Raw genomic sequence first — 19,195 nt, 5'->3', positions numbered from 1 at the left:
AGTTTTGGATAAATTTATCACAATTGTATTAATTTATGGTTTTTGGTGATTAAAAAAAAATTAGTGTGAGGTGAATCTTGAATAGATGTACCAATTTTGGATTTTTGTGGTCTTAACCCTTTCAATCATGGCACTAAACCAATTTGGAAGGATATTTCTTAAAGAGTTAACCCTAGTCTTTTCTCTGTTGCCTTGATTTGTAGCCTGAATTGTTCTCGAATGTTAACTCGGTTAAGTTTGTCATCGATGATAGTGTATTGCACTGGTGGGATTGTTATAAACTGAATTGGGGTCCTCAAGCTGAGATATTCATCATATTATGCATTTTGCAAGGTCTTCAGAATTTCCCCTTAGCCAATCCAATTTTTACTCTGTTTATGTCGGATTTATCGGATTCCTCTCCAGCTATTTAATGTCGTCAGGACCTAACAACTCTGCCTTTTCTGCAGTCTCATGTTGGGTTTGGCAATTTTATAGTGCAGCTTAAGAATTAAAAGCTTGCTAGATATGTTGAAACTCGTTGCTATGATTTAACCTCAAACTAGCTAAAGCATGGATCTTCTCTCCTTGTTGCCATTGTTATTTTTTTCCAATAGGAAAACAATACTGTTTACTGTTTCTTTTTTTGGTCGCAACACTGTTTAGCGTTTACCCTATTAAGCCTTGATCACAAGCATATACCAACGGATTGGCAATGGGTATCAAATCAACTTGGCATTGTTATGCTTTCATGCGATTCAGTTGCTTAAATTCTGAAGATCCGACCAATGAGCTCTTAAGTTGTCTACCAAATAAATGGCGACGGGGCATCGGTTTATCTGCCATAAAGGATCTTCGGACTCTGGACTTCCTGCACAATCAAGTCTGAGTATTTTTCCCCGGAAAAATCCATCATTTGTTTGTAAACCGACATTCAGATCATCTATTCATACAAGTATAACCACCTCCTTACGTTATCACATCACCTTCCAGCATTGCTAAATTCATTCACACATCATTACAAGCCAAATAGCAGACAAACGAATGCTCCTTCCAGTAGAGAGGTCCAGAGCCAAGATACAGGCAATGCATGCACCGAAAGCTAATTGCAGATTGTTCACAAGAAAAAGAATCAACTGATGCAAGCCATCCTGCCCGATCCAAGAGCATGACTCATAGTAAAAGCTTTCTGTACTCCTCTGCTTCCTGGGCCCTCTCTTCAGAGCTCCGATCTTTCCTTTCCTTATCTACGTCGAGCTTTTGCTTCAGTTCCTTCTCCTTCTGGTCGATCTGTGCGATTAGAGGTATATTCCATCATAAAAAGATGTTTCAGACTGAAAGAAACCAGCAGGGTAGATGAGATTTGCACTTCTTACCGCATCATAGATCTCATCATTCTCCTTAAAATCACCAGCCTTGCGGGGGACAATGTGAATGTGAACATGCGGCACGGTCTGTCCAGCTTGCGGCCCATCCTAGCATAATCAACAATTACCACACAGAACAAAAGAACAACAAGGAAAAAAGAACAGACAATTTCTCACGCGTGAAAACATTCCTCTACAGCATACATTTGAACCCTGGATCCTAGATTGCAGCCACTCATCATTAGTCTAATTTCTGATAAGGCTGGATATTCAATTTCAATGAGAAATAGACTTGCCCAGCCATTCAAAAAGTCTTTAAGACCTTACTGCCATGTCTTATGCTAATGTTGACAATATCCGGTAAAATTGCATTGATGTAATAAAAAATTAATGATTTTACAAGTAGATCGCTAAATTTTTGTTCTAGTAACTCAATATATGAAACTTCTAAATTAAGGTAATCGACACACTCTAACCACAACCCCGCAAATTTGCCAGTGAAATGCTGACATGGTGCCCGTGTAAGCATGACAATGACATGTCCAGAGAACTGACCACATGTCCATCACGTCAGCAATTCACTGCGTAATTGGCTAGATTACTAATAAAGTGCATCGATTGCAAAAATATTGTAACTTCATTGTGTTGGATGATTAAAGCTGGAGTAGAGTGACCTAATAGCAAAATTCACTAAATTTCAATGACCATGGACGAAATTTACGAAAAGAATTGCAAGAGATAGCTCTTATCAATCCGGAATTCCCCTTCAATGTAATTGCAATAGGAAAGGATTAATATGGGTTCGTAAGTACAAGGAATAAATGTGGGAGTGATATAAATTGGAATTTTTTTATTGAATCAGCTAAGAGATTCAACCGAAACTACAGAGCTTTATTTCTTATCAGCATATACTTGTATTGAACCATTATTTACTGCTAATTTGCTAATTCATATCATGTGACATTCAGATGCCAGAGAAATGGAATCAATTTGGCGAGTAACATGTACAGCATCTAAGATGGCATGTTAAGGGTGGCTATGTACACACAAGGAAAAAAGAGTTTAGTCCAAAAGTTACTACTGCCTTACTTGAATTGTAAAAGTCAGAGATGATGCTTTGTGGTAGTGTTCCAACTGACCAGCAACTTTCTTTGCAGTAAGCCATAGATCAATAGTCTCGTCAGCACTAAGATCAACAAAGCGCTTTACTTCACGCCTTGGGCAGATGAGCACATGTACATGATGTCAAGTGAAACATTTTATGCATCGTAAATGCTTTATCTCATTCAAAACCAAACTAAAGTATGCGCCTTTCTAGATGGCTAAGGATGATTGACATGGGGAATACTAATTACCACACGGCTTACTTACGCGATTTTGTTTTCCAACAGAGACAGATACACATAAAAACACGCCTCCAAAAGCTATGCCAAGCTTTGCAGTGAAATCTATAACAGAGTTCATCATGCAACAAGGCGTGACTCTGACAGCTGAACATATGAGATCTGAAGATACTTTCAGAAAACCGTGTCAAAGTAATGCCACTCTAATGCATTGCTGTTTGACGTCTGAAGGTGCTCTCAGAAAACAGTGTCACGCTAATGCATATGTGGATCTTGTGTACTGACTGTCCAAACTAGGGCAGCTGTCCATACCAGATGTAAGAAATTCCGGGAGTACACCACTGTATGATATTATCCAGTTGGAAATTGGACATGCGGAACGGTGTTTTCTTTTGGGTTAACATAAAAGAGAGCAGCTTCAATGTGGCTGAAGCAATGCTGAAAGCACTAAAGAGGATTACTCTCACAGGATCCTCATGATTTGCAGATCCAACACCTCATGAGAATAGGTACAGGGAGATATGAATCCTTGTGAGTTGGGTTGCTTTCTCGGTGATAGGTCTGGTGGCACATTTGACTTCATGGTTTCCCTCGTAGTCTTTCAGCACTCAACTCCATCTAAGAAGGAATAATGCCTGTTTTGCCACTTTCTCACAAATTCTGCTCAAAGAAGGGCCTTCAGGCCCCATCCATGCTCTCCTAAATAACATACTTACCCATACAAACAAAAGTGCTATCGTCGAATTTAATTACGTGGAAAAGGATATGACCTGCAAGGTAATAAATTCAAATCAAAACCACACACATTAGGCATAGTATCCAGAAGTAGAACAGAGAACTAAAAGGAAAATATTTTCTCCACTTTGAAAATGCAACTTCAGAGGATATTGGTTGTTCAGTTAACCTTATAATTGACAGCCCATTCAATATAAAGCTATTCACTGCTGACTGGGGGTTCTGTTGAAAAGATTTCTTATTTGAAGCTAGATGCACAGTGTGCTTCCTACTCTAACGAAATCTGTGATGGCATAGGATCACCTCTTTCATGCAAACGGAATGTTGTTGGAAACTGAGGAAACAGTTTCCTTTTCTACCAATTAATGTATATCACTTGCCGATAAAGTTCCCCACCTACACGTCTTTTGGGGCAATTTCAATATTGTCCAGTCAAAATTGCAACCAGGCAGAGAGAGAGAGAGAGAGAGAGACCGGGAAGAACAGGACGCAAGTTGACCATTGCAAACGACAGAGATGTGGTGTAAAAAACTTCCGCCGGATTGATTTTGTGAGGTCCGAAGGTGAAAGGCTCCGATGCCATCTGCAATAATCAGAATATGTCGAAGGAGATTGAATTCAATAAATTGTGATTTCGACTTCAATTAACGATGCATCAAATGAGAGAGTGAACAAGACCGTGCAAAAGTTCATTCACTGACCTACGATTTAAATCTGGAAGAGCGCAGAGACTGGGTCAGCTTCATCACAATAACAAGACCAGACAATCAACCTCTTAGATCCCCAAGAAAAAAGAAAAAGAAGAAGATAACCAAACCAAAGACAGTGTGTTGAAGAGAAGGTAGGGAATAACTTACAGGTGAACCAAGAAGAAGATTAAGGTTTGGAGACGAATGTGATGCCTGTGACAACAAGATGACAAGCGGAAGAGCAAAGGAAGCGCATGCACGTCCGTTGGCTATAGAGAAAGCTCAAGACGTTGACTTATAATATGGAGTGGTTACGCGTTTGGTGAACAGAACCAAAATAGTCCATGAAACAACATATTTTAGTGTGCCTTTGAAGTGATTTTTCAAGGGCCGCATTATTTCCACCCACTGAATTCATCAATATTTCACCAAAAGGGAAAAATATCGGAAAAGTCTTAAATTTACATTGATGTCAATTTAATCATAAACCTTTTAATAGTACTACTTTAGTCTTGAACTTTTTTTTTTCTAGTACTAATCGAGTCATTCCGGCTAATTTTTGCTAAATATTATTAACATGGGTGCCGACAGCCAATTTTTTTTCATTTTTTTTTATAATATTGCTAATTTAGTCCTTCCGGAAAAGTGGCACCACTAATACCGACGTGCACAATTTATAATATTTTTACATTTTTTCATTTCTTATAATATTTTCTGTTTTTTTTTTTCTTTCCTTCTTTTCCTTCTTCTTCCTTTTGCCACTGGTCAGCCATCAACTATAGGTGACGGCCAGCCACTGGCCATGGCTAAGCTGGCCTCACCTAGATGACGTTCGCTATTGCTCGCCACAGGTGAGATCTAGTTGGGTGTGGGTGAGCCCTAGCAAGAGCTCCCCTTGGCCAACCTGGATTTGGCAAGGTCGCCCTAGCCTAGTCTTAAGCCAAATTTGGCCCCTCGCTAGGCCTCGCCTGTGGGAGGACATCAGCCATTTCCTTGCCCAAAAAAATAAAATAAAAATAAAAATAATAAAAATTATTAACATTATCTATGTCAAGTATTGGTTATACCATGTAGGCTGGCCGGCGTCCACCTAGTAATATTTTGCCACAATTAACTGAGAGAACAAAATTGGTACTAGGCCAAAAGGTAAGATTAAATTAACACTATTAAAAGATTTATAATTAAATTGACATCGATGTAATAAGTTTAGGACTTTTTTGACACTTTTCTCATTACCAAAATTACAAAGTTGCCCCAATCATTTAGTTACAATCTAAATTGGTGCCGCAAATTTATTCTTTCCGTCTTTTCTTAGTTTTTCTATTTCTATGTAAAATGCATATGCATTAATTAAGAATTTCACACGTACTATTTTTTCCCCTCTCGTGGGCACTGTGTTTTTTATTTTATTGTTAGATTTTACATCTATAAAAATTAGTTTTGTCGAAAAGAAAATTTTCCAAGAAACTTAATTCTTTTTTACGTTGTCAAGCAAACTTATAGATCAATTGTCAAGTAAAATCTAGAAAAACTTTAAGATAAACAATTGTTAACGCAATTACTTGTTTATAAACTTTCACTTTACTATGCATACCACCAAAAAACCTTTTCTTATTGGTTATCTTTTATATACAGATATATCTAACGAGATGATGGGATAAAACAATAAAAAACCCCTCTTTAATGATTTTCCAAAATGAAATCACAATTACATTTTCCAACGTGAAACTTTAAAAGATGAAATTCAATTATATCAAACATTGCATAAAATAAGATTCTTTTAATGCTTGTGAAATCTCATTATTTTGGAAAGACAAAAATGAATATCATACGTAAAGTGTTTATGAAAAAAAATATCAAGATGGCTCATGCTAACTTTTTCGCATTGACATTTTTAGTGTATTTGATACTCCTATGACGTTTCACATACTTTTTATAAAAGTATCTCGTCAATAGTAAAGGGAAAACACAATTTTTTTGATGTAGCAAATAAAGAGCCTAGAAGGAAATTTGTCTTTTCATCAAAATTATTTATTCAGAAGTAAAATCTAAAAATAAAAAAGAAATCATAATTCATTCAATATACATGGATATCCACAACAGAAAAAAAAACAAAATATATGTAATACTTAATTATGACAACGAGATTCTACGTGAAAGTGAAAATAAATAAAGAAAAGAAGGAATGGGGCCGCTACTTTAAATTGCAATTGATCCATCGAGAGTAATTTTGTCTTTTTTTAGGGAAAATGGGATAAATTTAGTCGTATATAAAAGGGAAATAGCGTCACCCTTTTTTAATTGCAATCACCCACTTAGATACTAACCTTCTTTAGAGGTTTTAAAAGACGAGACCATAGTCTTAAGAATTGACCTCACTTTCACCTTATGGTTGTCACATGGCAAGACACGCCGCCTGATCTGCATCACAACCCTATGAGCTTTATGATTATTGATTGTCATCTCACATTTATATTAGAGATTATTGAGTTAATTTTTTTTTTGGTCGGTCCTACTCTAATCCTACTCTAACACTCTCTCTCGGGAACATCAAAGATTCGCGAGCTGGAATATCCCCAGAGATTATTGTCATCTCAGAGAACCTCATTTATTAAGATTCAATGGAGGTTCGATTCTTTATCCTTTTCGGGTTAAATATTAATTATCCATTCATTCATCCTCTTATCCGAAGGAAGAGTTGAACATCAAAAATGTTATTATGGTACTTAACCAATAAGTATCTAATAGCCTTTGAAATCCCAACCCAAGATTCGTTGCTAACCTCACAAGGATATCGGAAGAAACGTTGAAAAGGAATGTGATAGAAATCTTTTAGAATTTCTAAATTGGTTCTACCTCGACAACGCCAAACCCCGAAGTCCACACCATCCTTCCTTGGAATTTCGAAATAATGGCATCACTAGAAATAGGAAATCCTATAAACCTAACTTGAACAATCGAGCGGATTTATAGATTTATGATTATTGATTCGAGTCATCTGCCAGGGAAAACAAGACCTAATCAAAGCATGGACACATCTAACTAACCTCGGGGGAAGATGAAAATACTGGTCAAGAAGAAGAAGCATCACATCAGCTATGAACAAGCATCCTCATCACGAAGGTGAACTAGATCCTCTCACCGAAGACTTGAAGCCCTTGAACGAAGTATTGTCGGATGACTCGGTGTGTAGCTACAATGCTCGTGATTTGGACGAGACCGTTCTCGTACTTTGCTCGTAGTGTGCGAATAATTTCGGTGCCTGTTTGTTCCGGACCCGTGAGCTAGGTCCTGTGTGTCTTTTGCTCTTATTGCCTATAAGGCAAGGAGGGGTGTAATATTTTGGGCGAGTCCCCCTAAGTAAAGTGTGTGCTTTGTGAAAATCTCTCCATGGCTAAACTCCCTCTTCTCCGGCTGGTAGGATCCTTCAAGAAATGCGCAGCTTGGGTAGGTTAGAAACATTTACTCTTGCTCGTCCGCAGTGGCATGGGAGTCAAACCTGCCTCTAAAATGAAGAGTATCGAGCCACGGTTTCGTTTTAGACTTTTGGCGTGACTGTACTAAACCCTCGAAACCCACTTCAAATGAATCATCCCCACCCCAATCCCTCCGAAAAGATGGGATTTTAAACCTATCTTCCAAACCCTCTTTATGATTGAACCATGTGTCCCTCCTATTTTCGAGCTGAGATCCAAAAAAGCATGTCAAGCATTTTGATGGTAATGGACATCCTGTTCATTACTATAAAGACAATTATGGTCATTGTTTTTTGGGGATCCTTTTGTCGGTTCTCTTCACAAAATCCCCGACGAGGTAGATCCTTTTTGCAAAGACCCCACCTCAACGGAAAAGGCCAAAAGATAAAATTTTCCAAAGGTACTTGGACGGAGATTCCTCCGTTGATACTCTTGGTGAATGTGATAAATACCAATTCATGGTTTCTTATGCACCACCTCCATCAACAGAAAGTACTATATCTCAAGCCTTACCGAGATCCACCAAAACACCACCTCCATCTCCTCCTCGGAAAAAGCAAGTTCTCTCTCCATTCTATGCCAATCCTTAAGTGGGCTAAGAAACATTCCTACCCGCTTGAGGTTCCATCGGAAAGCACCATCCACTTCTTCAATAGCCATGTTCCAAGAAACCGATTTTCCTCCTTGTCAGGAAGGATCAAAACTCTCGTTCCTCGCTATTTTAAGAGTTTATTGATCCTCAATACCGCCATGTTCCTAAAGTTCCTACTCCCACCGATGTGGATGAACATGGGAGACGAAAAAAACCTGCCGCCGATCTAAATTGGCAATCGAGACGTGCTTAGCACGTAACAATGCCTTCAAGGCTATTGATTCAAAATTGAAACATGCAAAGACCTCCGACGATATGATGAGAGTACCAAGAAATCTTTAGAAGCTCAAAAGCAAATTCAGATTCTTGAAGGGGATTTGAACCTTTTGATGGGAGCACCGCAAATAACATTTTTGCCAATATTCCGAAGATACCCGAAGAGAACTGAGGATATGGCGAAATAAATCGTCTCAAAGCCCCGCAAGGAAAAAGGGAAACAAAACATTTAATCAAGCTCGGTGTCATAAGAGACAAACCGGACCGGATGATGTTATCAAATCCTTCCCCTTCCAAGTTGAAAGGGTGGCCTCATCCAATTCATCTAAAACTATTTAGTTATTTTAACTTACGATAAATTGATTACAACATTAAATTTTATTATGAAAAACAACATTAAATAATTTCATTCAATCGTTTTTAATTCATTGAATGAAAAATTTCGGTGAATGAAAAATTTCGCTAAATAAAAAATCCAATTAATCTAAGAAAAACAGAAGTTATTACTTAGCCAAATATTTTATTCATATGTGCTTTAAATGATTGATAGAGAGATATGATCTTGAATTTAATTTAACCAAAAGCACTTAAATTTAACTAATTAGCGAATGATGATGTAGTTGTTACATGTTGGCATAACTACAACCCAAACAAGGATGTTAAAATTATGCCATTAGAAAACCATGCATTCCCAACAAATACAAGAACAAATATTATCAAATGAATGAGGTGCAATTCGCTCATTCAAATGTTACTTTTCTTGAAAAGTTTCCCATTCCTTGCGAAAATGCCAAACAAATAATAATAATTGATAGGAAATTGTTGTTCAATATATATAGAGTATGCTATAATATAGTATATTTATAAACAAATACAAGTTTCACATCCCTTGATAATGTCTTTGGTTTGCATTCATGCCTTTGAGTCACTGTCGAAGTAATTTGATCTTTCTTTTGGTAAGATGATATTGGCTCTTCTGTCTTTCTTTTCCACACTAAGTTCTTGGCTCTATACACCTTAAGCTTGTTTGTCATGACTGAAGCTGGCTTGACTTGTGTGATATAAATCTGATTAATTTGTTATTATAATTGACGCATTCTTCTCTTCCTTTTAATCCTTCTCTTTTGGGTTCATGTTATGTTGCCCCCTAGAACTTGAATTTCCTCAGCTACAAACCATTGATCTTCTTGTGGCTTGTGAGGTATTTTCAATGTGTGTTGATGGTAGGGTGAATGAGACCAATCGAAATCCCCAAAAGGGGGTCATCAAACTCCTCCCCATCTAGAAGGATCACAGTCATGAGGGTAAGAAGGAGATGGTCCATAACTAACATAATAATTGAACCTATTACTGGGCTCTCCTATTGTACCGATAGTAGGATCCCCCTCCTCATATCTTTGTTTAAATGACTTGGATATTCTTCGATTGGAGTACCACCTTCTTGGGTAAATGATCTTATTGAAGACATGAGACCTTTGATGCAAATTCGATGGCTTTGTATCATGGGCACCTTCGACAACAAAAGCCCTCACTTGCTCGTTTTGTTCTTTAGGATGATGGTGGTATTCCCAATTGATTTCTTGTTTACATTGGATACACAAATCCGGCAACTGTTGTCTTTTGCCTTTGGACCTCAACGACACCATCCTAGTCATTACGGGAACGGGTCTACATCAACCTCCATTGGGGCTTTATCCTTGTCATCAGCGAATTTTATTTTACCTTGCCGAATTGCCTCCTGAATGTTTTTCTTGAAAACTATACAATCGACAATGTTGTGACTCCACAAATGATGCCATTTACAATACTTTTTGGCCACCAATTCATCTTTGGTTGGTATAACTTGACCTTTCATTAGCCTTATCTGACTATCTGCCAATAACATGTCGAAATTGTCATTCGTCCTATTAGCATCAAAAGAATCATACATGGATTCTTTCACTTCAGCCATGATGTTAGACTTCTCCTTCACTCTTATTGGTTTCAATGCCTGGCAAGTGTACGGTTTGTCCATTACCATCTTTGTAACAGCCATGGGAGAATACTTTACTATTGCGAACTGCAGATTCAATAGGTCCTATTACATGATTACGCTAGATTAATCTCTTTCGGTACCTTTTATTTCTTCAACAAATTGTTTGTCATGTTTCCTCATCAAACTCAGATGTTTCTACAAAACTGATGTCGCCTCTTCGTTCGTGCCTTTTATCCTTTTCTTTAAGCAAACTTTCATGTTTAGTTGCTATGGCAGATAGCTTAAATAAATCCAACCTTCTTTCCCTTCTGCTCCCTTTTTCACTTTTCTCCCTTTTGCCTTTTTAACTTTTCTCCCTTTCTCATCTCTTCTCTCTAAGGTTGTCCCACCATCTTTTCCTTATATCAAACTTTAAATAATTGAAGGCTAAGTCCACAAAGGTCTTTTCAAATAGAGGGATTAGATATTTTTTTTGCTAAGCAAAGGTCTTTTCAAGTAGAGGGATTAGATATTTGTTTTTGGCTCTCTTGAATCTAGACATATACTGGTCAATCGATTCATTACCCCCTTGCTTCATTTTCAATAGATTACCAACTGACAAGTCGGGAATTGCTCGTTGGAATTAGCTATGAAAAAGCCTTTTCATCTGCTCCCACGTGAAGATTGAGTTTGTTGGCAATGCTACATACCATGTAAAAGTAGTCTTTGACAATGATAGTAGGAACAATCGTAACTTCCAATGATCACCATATGCGGCATCACCACATAATTCTGAGAATCTATTTACATGTTCAAAAGTTGACTAATCATCTTCACCAGTAAATAACGTAAATTATGGCATCTTAAAGCCTCTTAGGTATGAGACCGCATCCATCCAGTTTGGGTATGGGTTTCTTTACAAACATGCCCTACATTGCCCAATTAACCATATTGCCTCATTGTCAGATCCATCAACAACTGGTTAGACTCGGCACGATCATGGGTAATCCCTATTGCGTATTGAGCACCATAATTGGGTTGCAACACTTGATTCACATATTGAGGTGCAAGCTTAGACAATTGTCGTTGTGGGATGAAAGGATGCGATGAAAGGTTGCTGTGGTGCTTGAAATTGCAAATGTTGTAAATATATGGTGTGATTCGTAGGATGATTGGCTGTTGCGGCAGTTGTTGTGGGATGTTCAAAGAAGCTGGTTGAGGAATTTGTTGTGACATCCTCAATCTGACCCCGATTTTCAAAACATGATTATATTTGCGGTCAATCTTTGGACGGGAATTTTAATGGCACCATGAAAACGCCGAAAAGGCCACTTTGAGGCGAAAATGTGATTTTTCATCAATGGAACATGAAAATTCGGAAAAGTCAAAATGGGTCGTAGACGAGAACCTACATGGGCCTAAGCCCACAAGTCAGACCCAATGGGCCCCATGCCCATTTTGGGCAGCCCATGAAGGCCATGGGCTTCCTAACCCACTTTAATGCACTCATGTGCATGAATAGTGCGCAAGCTCCTTGCAAAGACCAAATTGACCTCTCCTCAAGCTAAAGAGAAATGGGCAAAGTTGGAATTGGCCAATGGAAAGATTGACACCCTTGTTGGAATATAATACGCGGAAACGACATGATCTTGCAATTTACATCAACGCAAAATCACCAAAGAAATAAACGAGAAAAATAAGGACACCAGAAATTTACGTGGTTCGGTCCGAGTATCGGTACCTACGTCCACAAGGAAAGCCAACAGCAAATAATCCACTAAAATTGGAGAATCAAAGTTTACAATCGCTTAATCGCTCAAGTGTTTCCCACACCTAGATTTAACCCAAAATCCTAAGTGTATAAATAACAACTCGCTTGGGTATAAACTCACGGCACAAAAAATACCACGCGTTCAAGTCGTACGCCAAAAGAACATAAAAGATCTCCTACATAATTCTTCGTGCGGCTCCTCTCTTTGGCGAACTTCACGCGGCTTCTTACGTAGGACTTCAGCAGCATCTAACAGCAAAAGCAAAAACCTGCACAATCTTTCCGCTTTTATACGTGTGCCCAAGTCAAAGTTTGACCTGGGCCCACCTCCCTTTTGTTTCTACGATGCAGAGAATTACACTTCCTTTCTTCGGCGTAGACATCTCTTTGGGCCCACCAATGTTGGGCTTCTTCACAGTGAATGTGTGTGTGCGTGAGTGTGCCCAAGGTCAAAAGTTTGACCTTGGGCCCCACCTAAACAATCTTCAATTGTCGAAGAGAATCACATGTAGGGGCTTCACTTTTCTTTTCTTCAATTCAGATTCCACAAGCTTCTATGCGGCAAAAGGAAACTTTGCTTTCATTTATTTTATATTTCCTCTTTTGTAATTCCAACGAATTGCATTTTTGTAAACACTTAAACTCGAGTTATAATTTAACAATTCTCCACCTTGACTCGATGTTTGAAGTCAAATTATAGTGCTTATCATCCATGCTGCTCTCCCAATGCCTTGATGGGCGCTCACTCTCACAGATGCCAATAGAGTTCAAGCAGAGCTTAAGCTTCGCCAAAGGAACAGACTTAGTCATCATGTCTGTCGGGTTATCTGCTGTAGCAATCTTTTCAATAGTAACATTACCCTTAGCTAAGACATCTTGGATGAAGTAGTACCTAATGTTGATATGCTTCATTCGCTAGTGATAAACTGGATTATACACCAAATATATCGCACCTTAGTTATCATAGTATATATCCACACTTTTTTGTTCTAACCCAGAGTCCGAGAGCAAACTTTGTAACCATATTGCCTCCTTCGCTACAAAGGTTAGTGCTAGGTACTCTGCCTCAGTTGAAGACAAGGCAATGTGATCATATAAAGACGCTTTCCAACTAACTGCACCACCCGCTAGCATAAACACGTACCCTACTAAAGACTTGCAATCATCCAAGTCACCGGCGTTACCGAATCCACAAAACCAGTGGTCTCACTGCCATTGCTGTTCCTCCGGTACACTATACCCACGTCTGTTGTCCCCTTCAAATATCTAAGAATCCACTTCACAACTTCCCAATGAGCTTTATCAGAACACTTCATGTAGCGACTAACCACGCTCACAGCTTGTGAAATATCAGGTTTAGTGCACACCATAGCATACATAATACTACCCATGGCACTAGAATAAGGAACACGGGACATATGCTCCTCCTCCTCCTCAGTCTGCGGTGATAATTTATCTAAAAGTTTAAAGTGCTTTGCTAAAGGTGTACTTACAGATTTTGCCGACTGCATGTTAAAACGTGCCACGATCTTCTCAATATATTTCTTTTGAGATAGACGTAAAACTCCTGCAGTCCTGTCAAGCAAAATCTCCATACCCAAAATTTTCTTTGCTACACCTAAATCTTTCATCTCAAATTAAGCATTTAACTACCTCTTCAGCACATCAATATTAGACATATCCTTAACTGCTATCAGCATATCATCAACATATAAAAGTAGATAAATCAAATAACCATTTTCTAATCTCCTAAAGTAAACGCAGCTGTCCATCTGACTTTTTGAATAGTCTTGACTAGCCATGAAAGCATCAAAACGTTTATATCACTACCTAGGAGACTGTTTCAGCCCATACAAAGATTTCTTTAACAAGCAAATATGATCTTCCTTATTCGGAATAGCAAATCCCTCGGTTGCCTCATGTAAATCTGCTCATCCAACTCACCGTGAAGAAACACAGTTTTCACATCTAGCTGCTCTAATTTGAGATCCTGCGAAGCAACTAAGGCAAGTAAAACACGAATAGAAGTATGTCTTACCACATGAGAAAACATCTCATTGTAGTCAATGCCCTCACGCTATGTATATCTTTTCGCCACAAGTCTCGCCTTATACCTCGCTGCCTCGATACTTGGAATGCTCTCTTTCCATTTGAAGACCCATTTACTTTCAACAATCTTTTGACTCTTTAGTACTTTGACCAGCTCCCATGTCTGATTTCGATGGAGTGATTCCATCTCTTCACTCATAGCCCCTAGCCACTGCGATGACTCCGAACTAGCCATCGCCTCAGAGTAAGACGAAAGCTCATCTGTCTCCACCTCATCACCTATAATCAATGCATAAGCAATATCTATATAACCATAACGTATCGGTGGTTTAATTTGCCTTATCTCTTTATTTGCGGCTATAGTCTGCTGCGGCTTTGCTGGTTGTTCACTATCATCGATTTTAGGAATTGCGGCTTCATCTGCAGTCTCAACCTCTGTTACCTTCGAGGTCTCCGGAGTCTCCACCTGAGGCTCCACCTAACTTATGACACCATGATCTGTATTCTCTATTGGTTGTGTCTCAGAACTCTTCTGTTGAAACATTGCAATTTCGTCGAAGATCACATTTCTGCTGATTAGAAAACCGGGTGATCTGGGATCAGTGCACCACAGTCGATAGCCTTTCACCCCATGTGCATAAATAACCCAGAAATATGCACTTCTTTGCCCTCGGCTCAAGCTTACTATCACTCGCATGAGCATACGCAGGACATCCGCATGAGCATACGCAGGACATCCGAATATTCGTAATCCGGAATAATCAACAGGTTTCCCTGACCACACTTCCTCAGGAGTCTTCCACTCGATAGCAGATGATGGAGATCGATTAACCAGGTAACATGACATGTTTACTGCTTCAGCCCAAAATTCTTTGCCAAATCCTGCATGCGAAAGCATGCATCGAGCTTGCTCAAGCAAAGTTCCGTTCTTCCGTTCTGCCACGCCATTCTGCTGTGGTGTCCTAGGTACTGTGCGGTGTCTTACAATACCTTCTTTCTCGCAGAACTCGGTAAAATCTTTACCACAGAACTCCATGTCATTATCGGTTCTCAAGCACTTGATTTGCTTATATGACTGCTTCTCAATCAATGTTTTAAATTTCTTGAACTAATTAAACACTTTATATTTGTGCTTCAAAAAGTATACTCATACCTTCCTCGAATAATCGTCGATAAAAGTCAGCATATATCGGGTACCTCCTTTCGAAGGAACTGAAGATGGGCCCCAGACGTCTGAATGAATATATTCAACTGGTCGTTTGGTCAAATGAATAGCTATAGTAAACTTAACTCGGTGCTGCTTCCCATAGATGCAGTGCTCACTTAAGTCCAGCTTCCCTGTTTTTTCACCCTTCAACAACCCCCTTTCACTCAGCATCGTCATACTTGCTTCACTCATGTGCCCCAAACGCATATGCTATAACTAAGTCAAGTTAGAGTCTGACTCACCTGATGAAACAGCAGCACTTCCAGTTATGGTCTCTCCTAGTAGATGATAGAGAGTATTCACTTTCTTCCCTTTCATCACTGTCATAGCACCTCGAGAGATCTTTAGTACTCCACCTTCAGCGGTATACCTACACCCGATGTCATCAAGTGTCCCTAGAGAAATAAGGTTCTTCTTGAGCTCCGGTACATGCCTCACATCTGTCAATGTGCGACCACCCCATCGTGCATCCGGATCCGAAGTGTCCCTATCCCCACAATCTTACAGACTGCATTATTCCCCAAAAGAACCCTACCACCATCTGTAGCTTGGTAAGTAGTAAACTAGTTCTTATGAGGCGTCATATGATAAGAACACCCCGAATCCAGAATCATTTGTCTCCTGGCGAAGTAGCAGTCACACATAAGACAGCTTCTGCATCCCTATTGCTCCCCTTAGCAACGTTTGCTACACTGCTTGTGGCATTATGCTTATCAACTTTATTTCTCCGCTTTGGATAATCTCTCCTGATGTGCCCCTCCTCATGACACTCAAAGTACTTCACGCGTCCCTTGGACTTTCTATTGCGTGATTTCGATCTGCTTTTACCTCTGCTACTACTAGGCTCTCGATGTTGTTTTCTACCACAAATCGTCAGTGCTTGCACTGCCCCTTTCGCCAGACCGTCATCTCGCAACTTTCTCTGTCACTCCTTAGAGAATAAGGTGGACTTTACCTCTTCTGAGATAATAGTAATACGCCCCTACAACAACGAATCAGTAAAGTGTTCCCATGACTCTAGTAAAGAGGCTAACAATATCATGCCATGTTCTTCATCATCAAGTATCTTACCGGCGTTCTTCAGATTCCAACATGAGTTTATTAAATTCATCTAGGTGGGTTCTGATAGACGTACCTTCAATATATCTAAATTGAAACATCTTCTGATAGAGTGCTTGAAGTTTTGCCCATAATGCTGTGGCATTCTTCTCCTCAATAACCTCTAGTAAGACCTCATCCGACAAATTTAACAGGATTATGCTTTTTTCTTTTTGCATAAGCTTTACCCTCTCTGAGGCTTTCATTATAATCGGCAACTCATCTTCGTCATCTAGTGCTTTGGCCAAATCTTGTGTTGTAATAAAACCCGCATCTTGATGCTCCATAACACAAAGTTATTTCTTCCATCAAACTTCTCAATCTCAGATTTCCTCTCAGACATAATTGCAATAATATAATTTCCAGATAGTAATCAGACAAGCAAAAAAGCCCCAAATCACAATCAAGAAATCCAACCCCAAGCTCTGATACCAATTGTTGAAATATAATACGCGGAAACGACAGGATCTTGCAATTTACGTCAACACGAAATCACCAGAGAAATAAACAAGAAAAATAAGGACACCAAAAATTTACGTAGTTCGGTCCGAGTATCGGTACCTATGTCCATGGGGAGAGCTAGCAGCAAATAATCCACTAAAATCGGAGAATTAGAGTTTACAATCGCTCAATCGCTCAAGTGTTTCCCACACCTAGATTTAACTCTAAATCCTAAGTGTATAAATAACAACTCGCTTTGGTATAAATTCATGGCACAAAAAATACCACACGTTCAAGTCGTACGCCAAAAGAACAGAAAAGATCTCCTACGTAATTCTTCGTGCGGCTCCTCTCTTCAACGGACTTCACGCGGCTTCTTACGTAGGAATTCAGCGGCATCTAACAGCAAAAGCAAAAACCTGCACAATCTTTCCGCTTTTATTTGTGTGCCCAGGTCAAAGTTTGACCTGGGCCCACCTCCCTTTTGTTTCTACGATGCAAAGAATTACACTTCCTTTCTTCGGCGTAGACGTCTCTATTGGCCCACCAATGTTGGGCTTCTTCACGGTGAATGTGTGTGTGTGTGAGTGTGCCCAAGGTCAAAAGTTTGACCTTGGGCCCCACCTAAACAATCTTCAATTGTCGAAGAGAATCACATGCAGGAGCTTCACTTTTCTTTTCTTCAATTTGGATTCCACAAGCTTCCGTGCGGCAAAGAGGAAACTTTGCTTTCATTTATTTTATATTTCCTCTTTTGTAATTCCAGCGAATTGCGTTTTTGTAAACACTCAAACTCGAGTCATAATTCAACAACCCTAACCAACCTAAGCTTAACCTAACCTAACCTAAACCTATCAAACCATGTGCCTAAATCTCTTCATTAATGGCTTGGATTTCTCTCTTCATAAAATTATTCCCTATCTAAGCAAATCCTAGGTTAAGAGGATTGGGTGGGATTGTAAGTACTAAGTATTAAATGGGCAAGATCTCCTCCCCATTCTCTCTTTCCCTTCCCCTTATTCATGCACGGCACTCTCTCTCTCTCTCTCTCTCCTCTTCTTTCTCATTTTCTCACTTTTGCTCCCACTCTCTCTTTCCCTCTCTTCTTTTATTGGCCGATCACCACCCTCTCCATTTCCATCCTCTTTGCAAGCTTTTTCCTCGCTTTTTCCTCTCATTTCCTCACTGGCCACCGTCTACCACACCTATTGTTGTTGAACCGCCATTCTGCACTGATATTCTCTTGAGCATGTCGAATTTTCAAAGCCAAGAAGGAGTTGTCCAGCCCTCGTTGTAGCTCTCTCTCTCTCTCTCTCTCTCTCTCTCTCTCTCTCTTTGCCCACTGTTTAGACCTCCTTGGAGCTCAGAGACCGACCGACCATCTTGTCACCGTTGTGCAGCCACCGCACCTCCTCTATGACGCCATCTAGTCCCTTTATGTTAGCTGAGGAGGCATGACCCGCAGCCACAACCGCCTATCCAGCCTTACCGTTCCTCGTTCATAGCTTGTTGAGCCTGAATTTGAGTGTGAGTGGCTTTCTAGCCCTTAATTATGGTTGTTGCACTTAGGACTTAGATTGGGACTAGATTAAGGCCAAATGATATTTTGATGATGTGATAAGTGGCTTTAAGTGATGAGCTATCGTAGGTTCCCGATAAGTGATTGCGATAAGTTATTGGTTAGTTTTTGATAAGTTATCATAGGTTCTCGATAGGTTATTATAGTAAGTTATCATAGGGTTTCAATAGGTTATCGTCACATGTTATTGTTGGTTCCTGATAGGTTATCGCAGGAAACCTTTATAATGTTTGATAAGTTAGTAATATGTGATATGCGATAGGTGATTATGTTGTGATAAGTGTTGTGTGATAAGTTATTATGACATATTATGTTAATGTGATAAGTTATTATGTGGTGATATGTGGCACATGCTATATTGTTGTGGCGCGTTAAATTAATGAAATAAGTAGGTTATATTAATGAAAGAAGTTGTCAGGCATGTAAGCATAACGACTTAGATTTACTACAATAACTTAACGTATCTTTAGTAAGTATTTTATGTTTTGAGTTCCAATGTTAAGACGCACTGTTAGTTGCTCAATTTGATTGTAGTGCATGCTTATGAGATACTTAGAAAGGAAAATGGTAAGTGGTTGTGGTATTGGAGGAGTTTAATTATTCATTATGCATGTAAGGTTGTATAAAACGATAAAATGT

General features: G+C 39.2%; 1 protein-coding gene across 1 annotated transcript; it reads right to left on the bottom strand.

The window, feature by feature from the left end:
• Positions 1-865: 865 nt before the first annotated feature.
• LOC104441259 (bifunctional bis(5'-adenosyl)-triphosphatase/adenylylsulfatase FHIT) lies at positions 866-4,414 on the bottom strand. Its single transcript, XM_039311021.1, has 6 exons — positions 4,282-4,414; positions 4,126-4,164; positions 3,897-4,007; positions 2,436-2,582; positions 1,356-1,454; positions 866-1,269 (listed from the first exon to the last, which is right to left on the bottom strand). The coding sequence occupies exons 3-6, from the start codon at positions 4,005-4,007 to the stop codon at positions 1,153-1,155; spliced, it is 474 nt and encodes a 157-aa protein (XP_039166955.1). The 5' UTR covers positions 4,126-4,164; positions 4,282-4,414; the 3' UTR covers positions 866-1,152.
• Between the last annotated feature and the right edge of the window lie 14,781 nt (positions 4,415-19,195).

Source organism: Eucalyptus grandis, chromosome 4 (assembly GCF_016545825.1).
Source record: "Eucalyptus grandis isolate ANBG69807.140 chromosome 4, ASM1654582v1, whole genome shotgun sequence".
Classification (NCBI taxonomy): Eukaryota; Viridiplantae; Streptophyta; class Magnoliopsida; order Myrtales; family Myrtaceae; genus Eucalyptus; species Eucalyptus grandis.
This window is presented reverse-complemented; position numbering and strand designations above follow the sequence as displayed.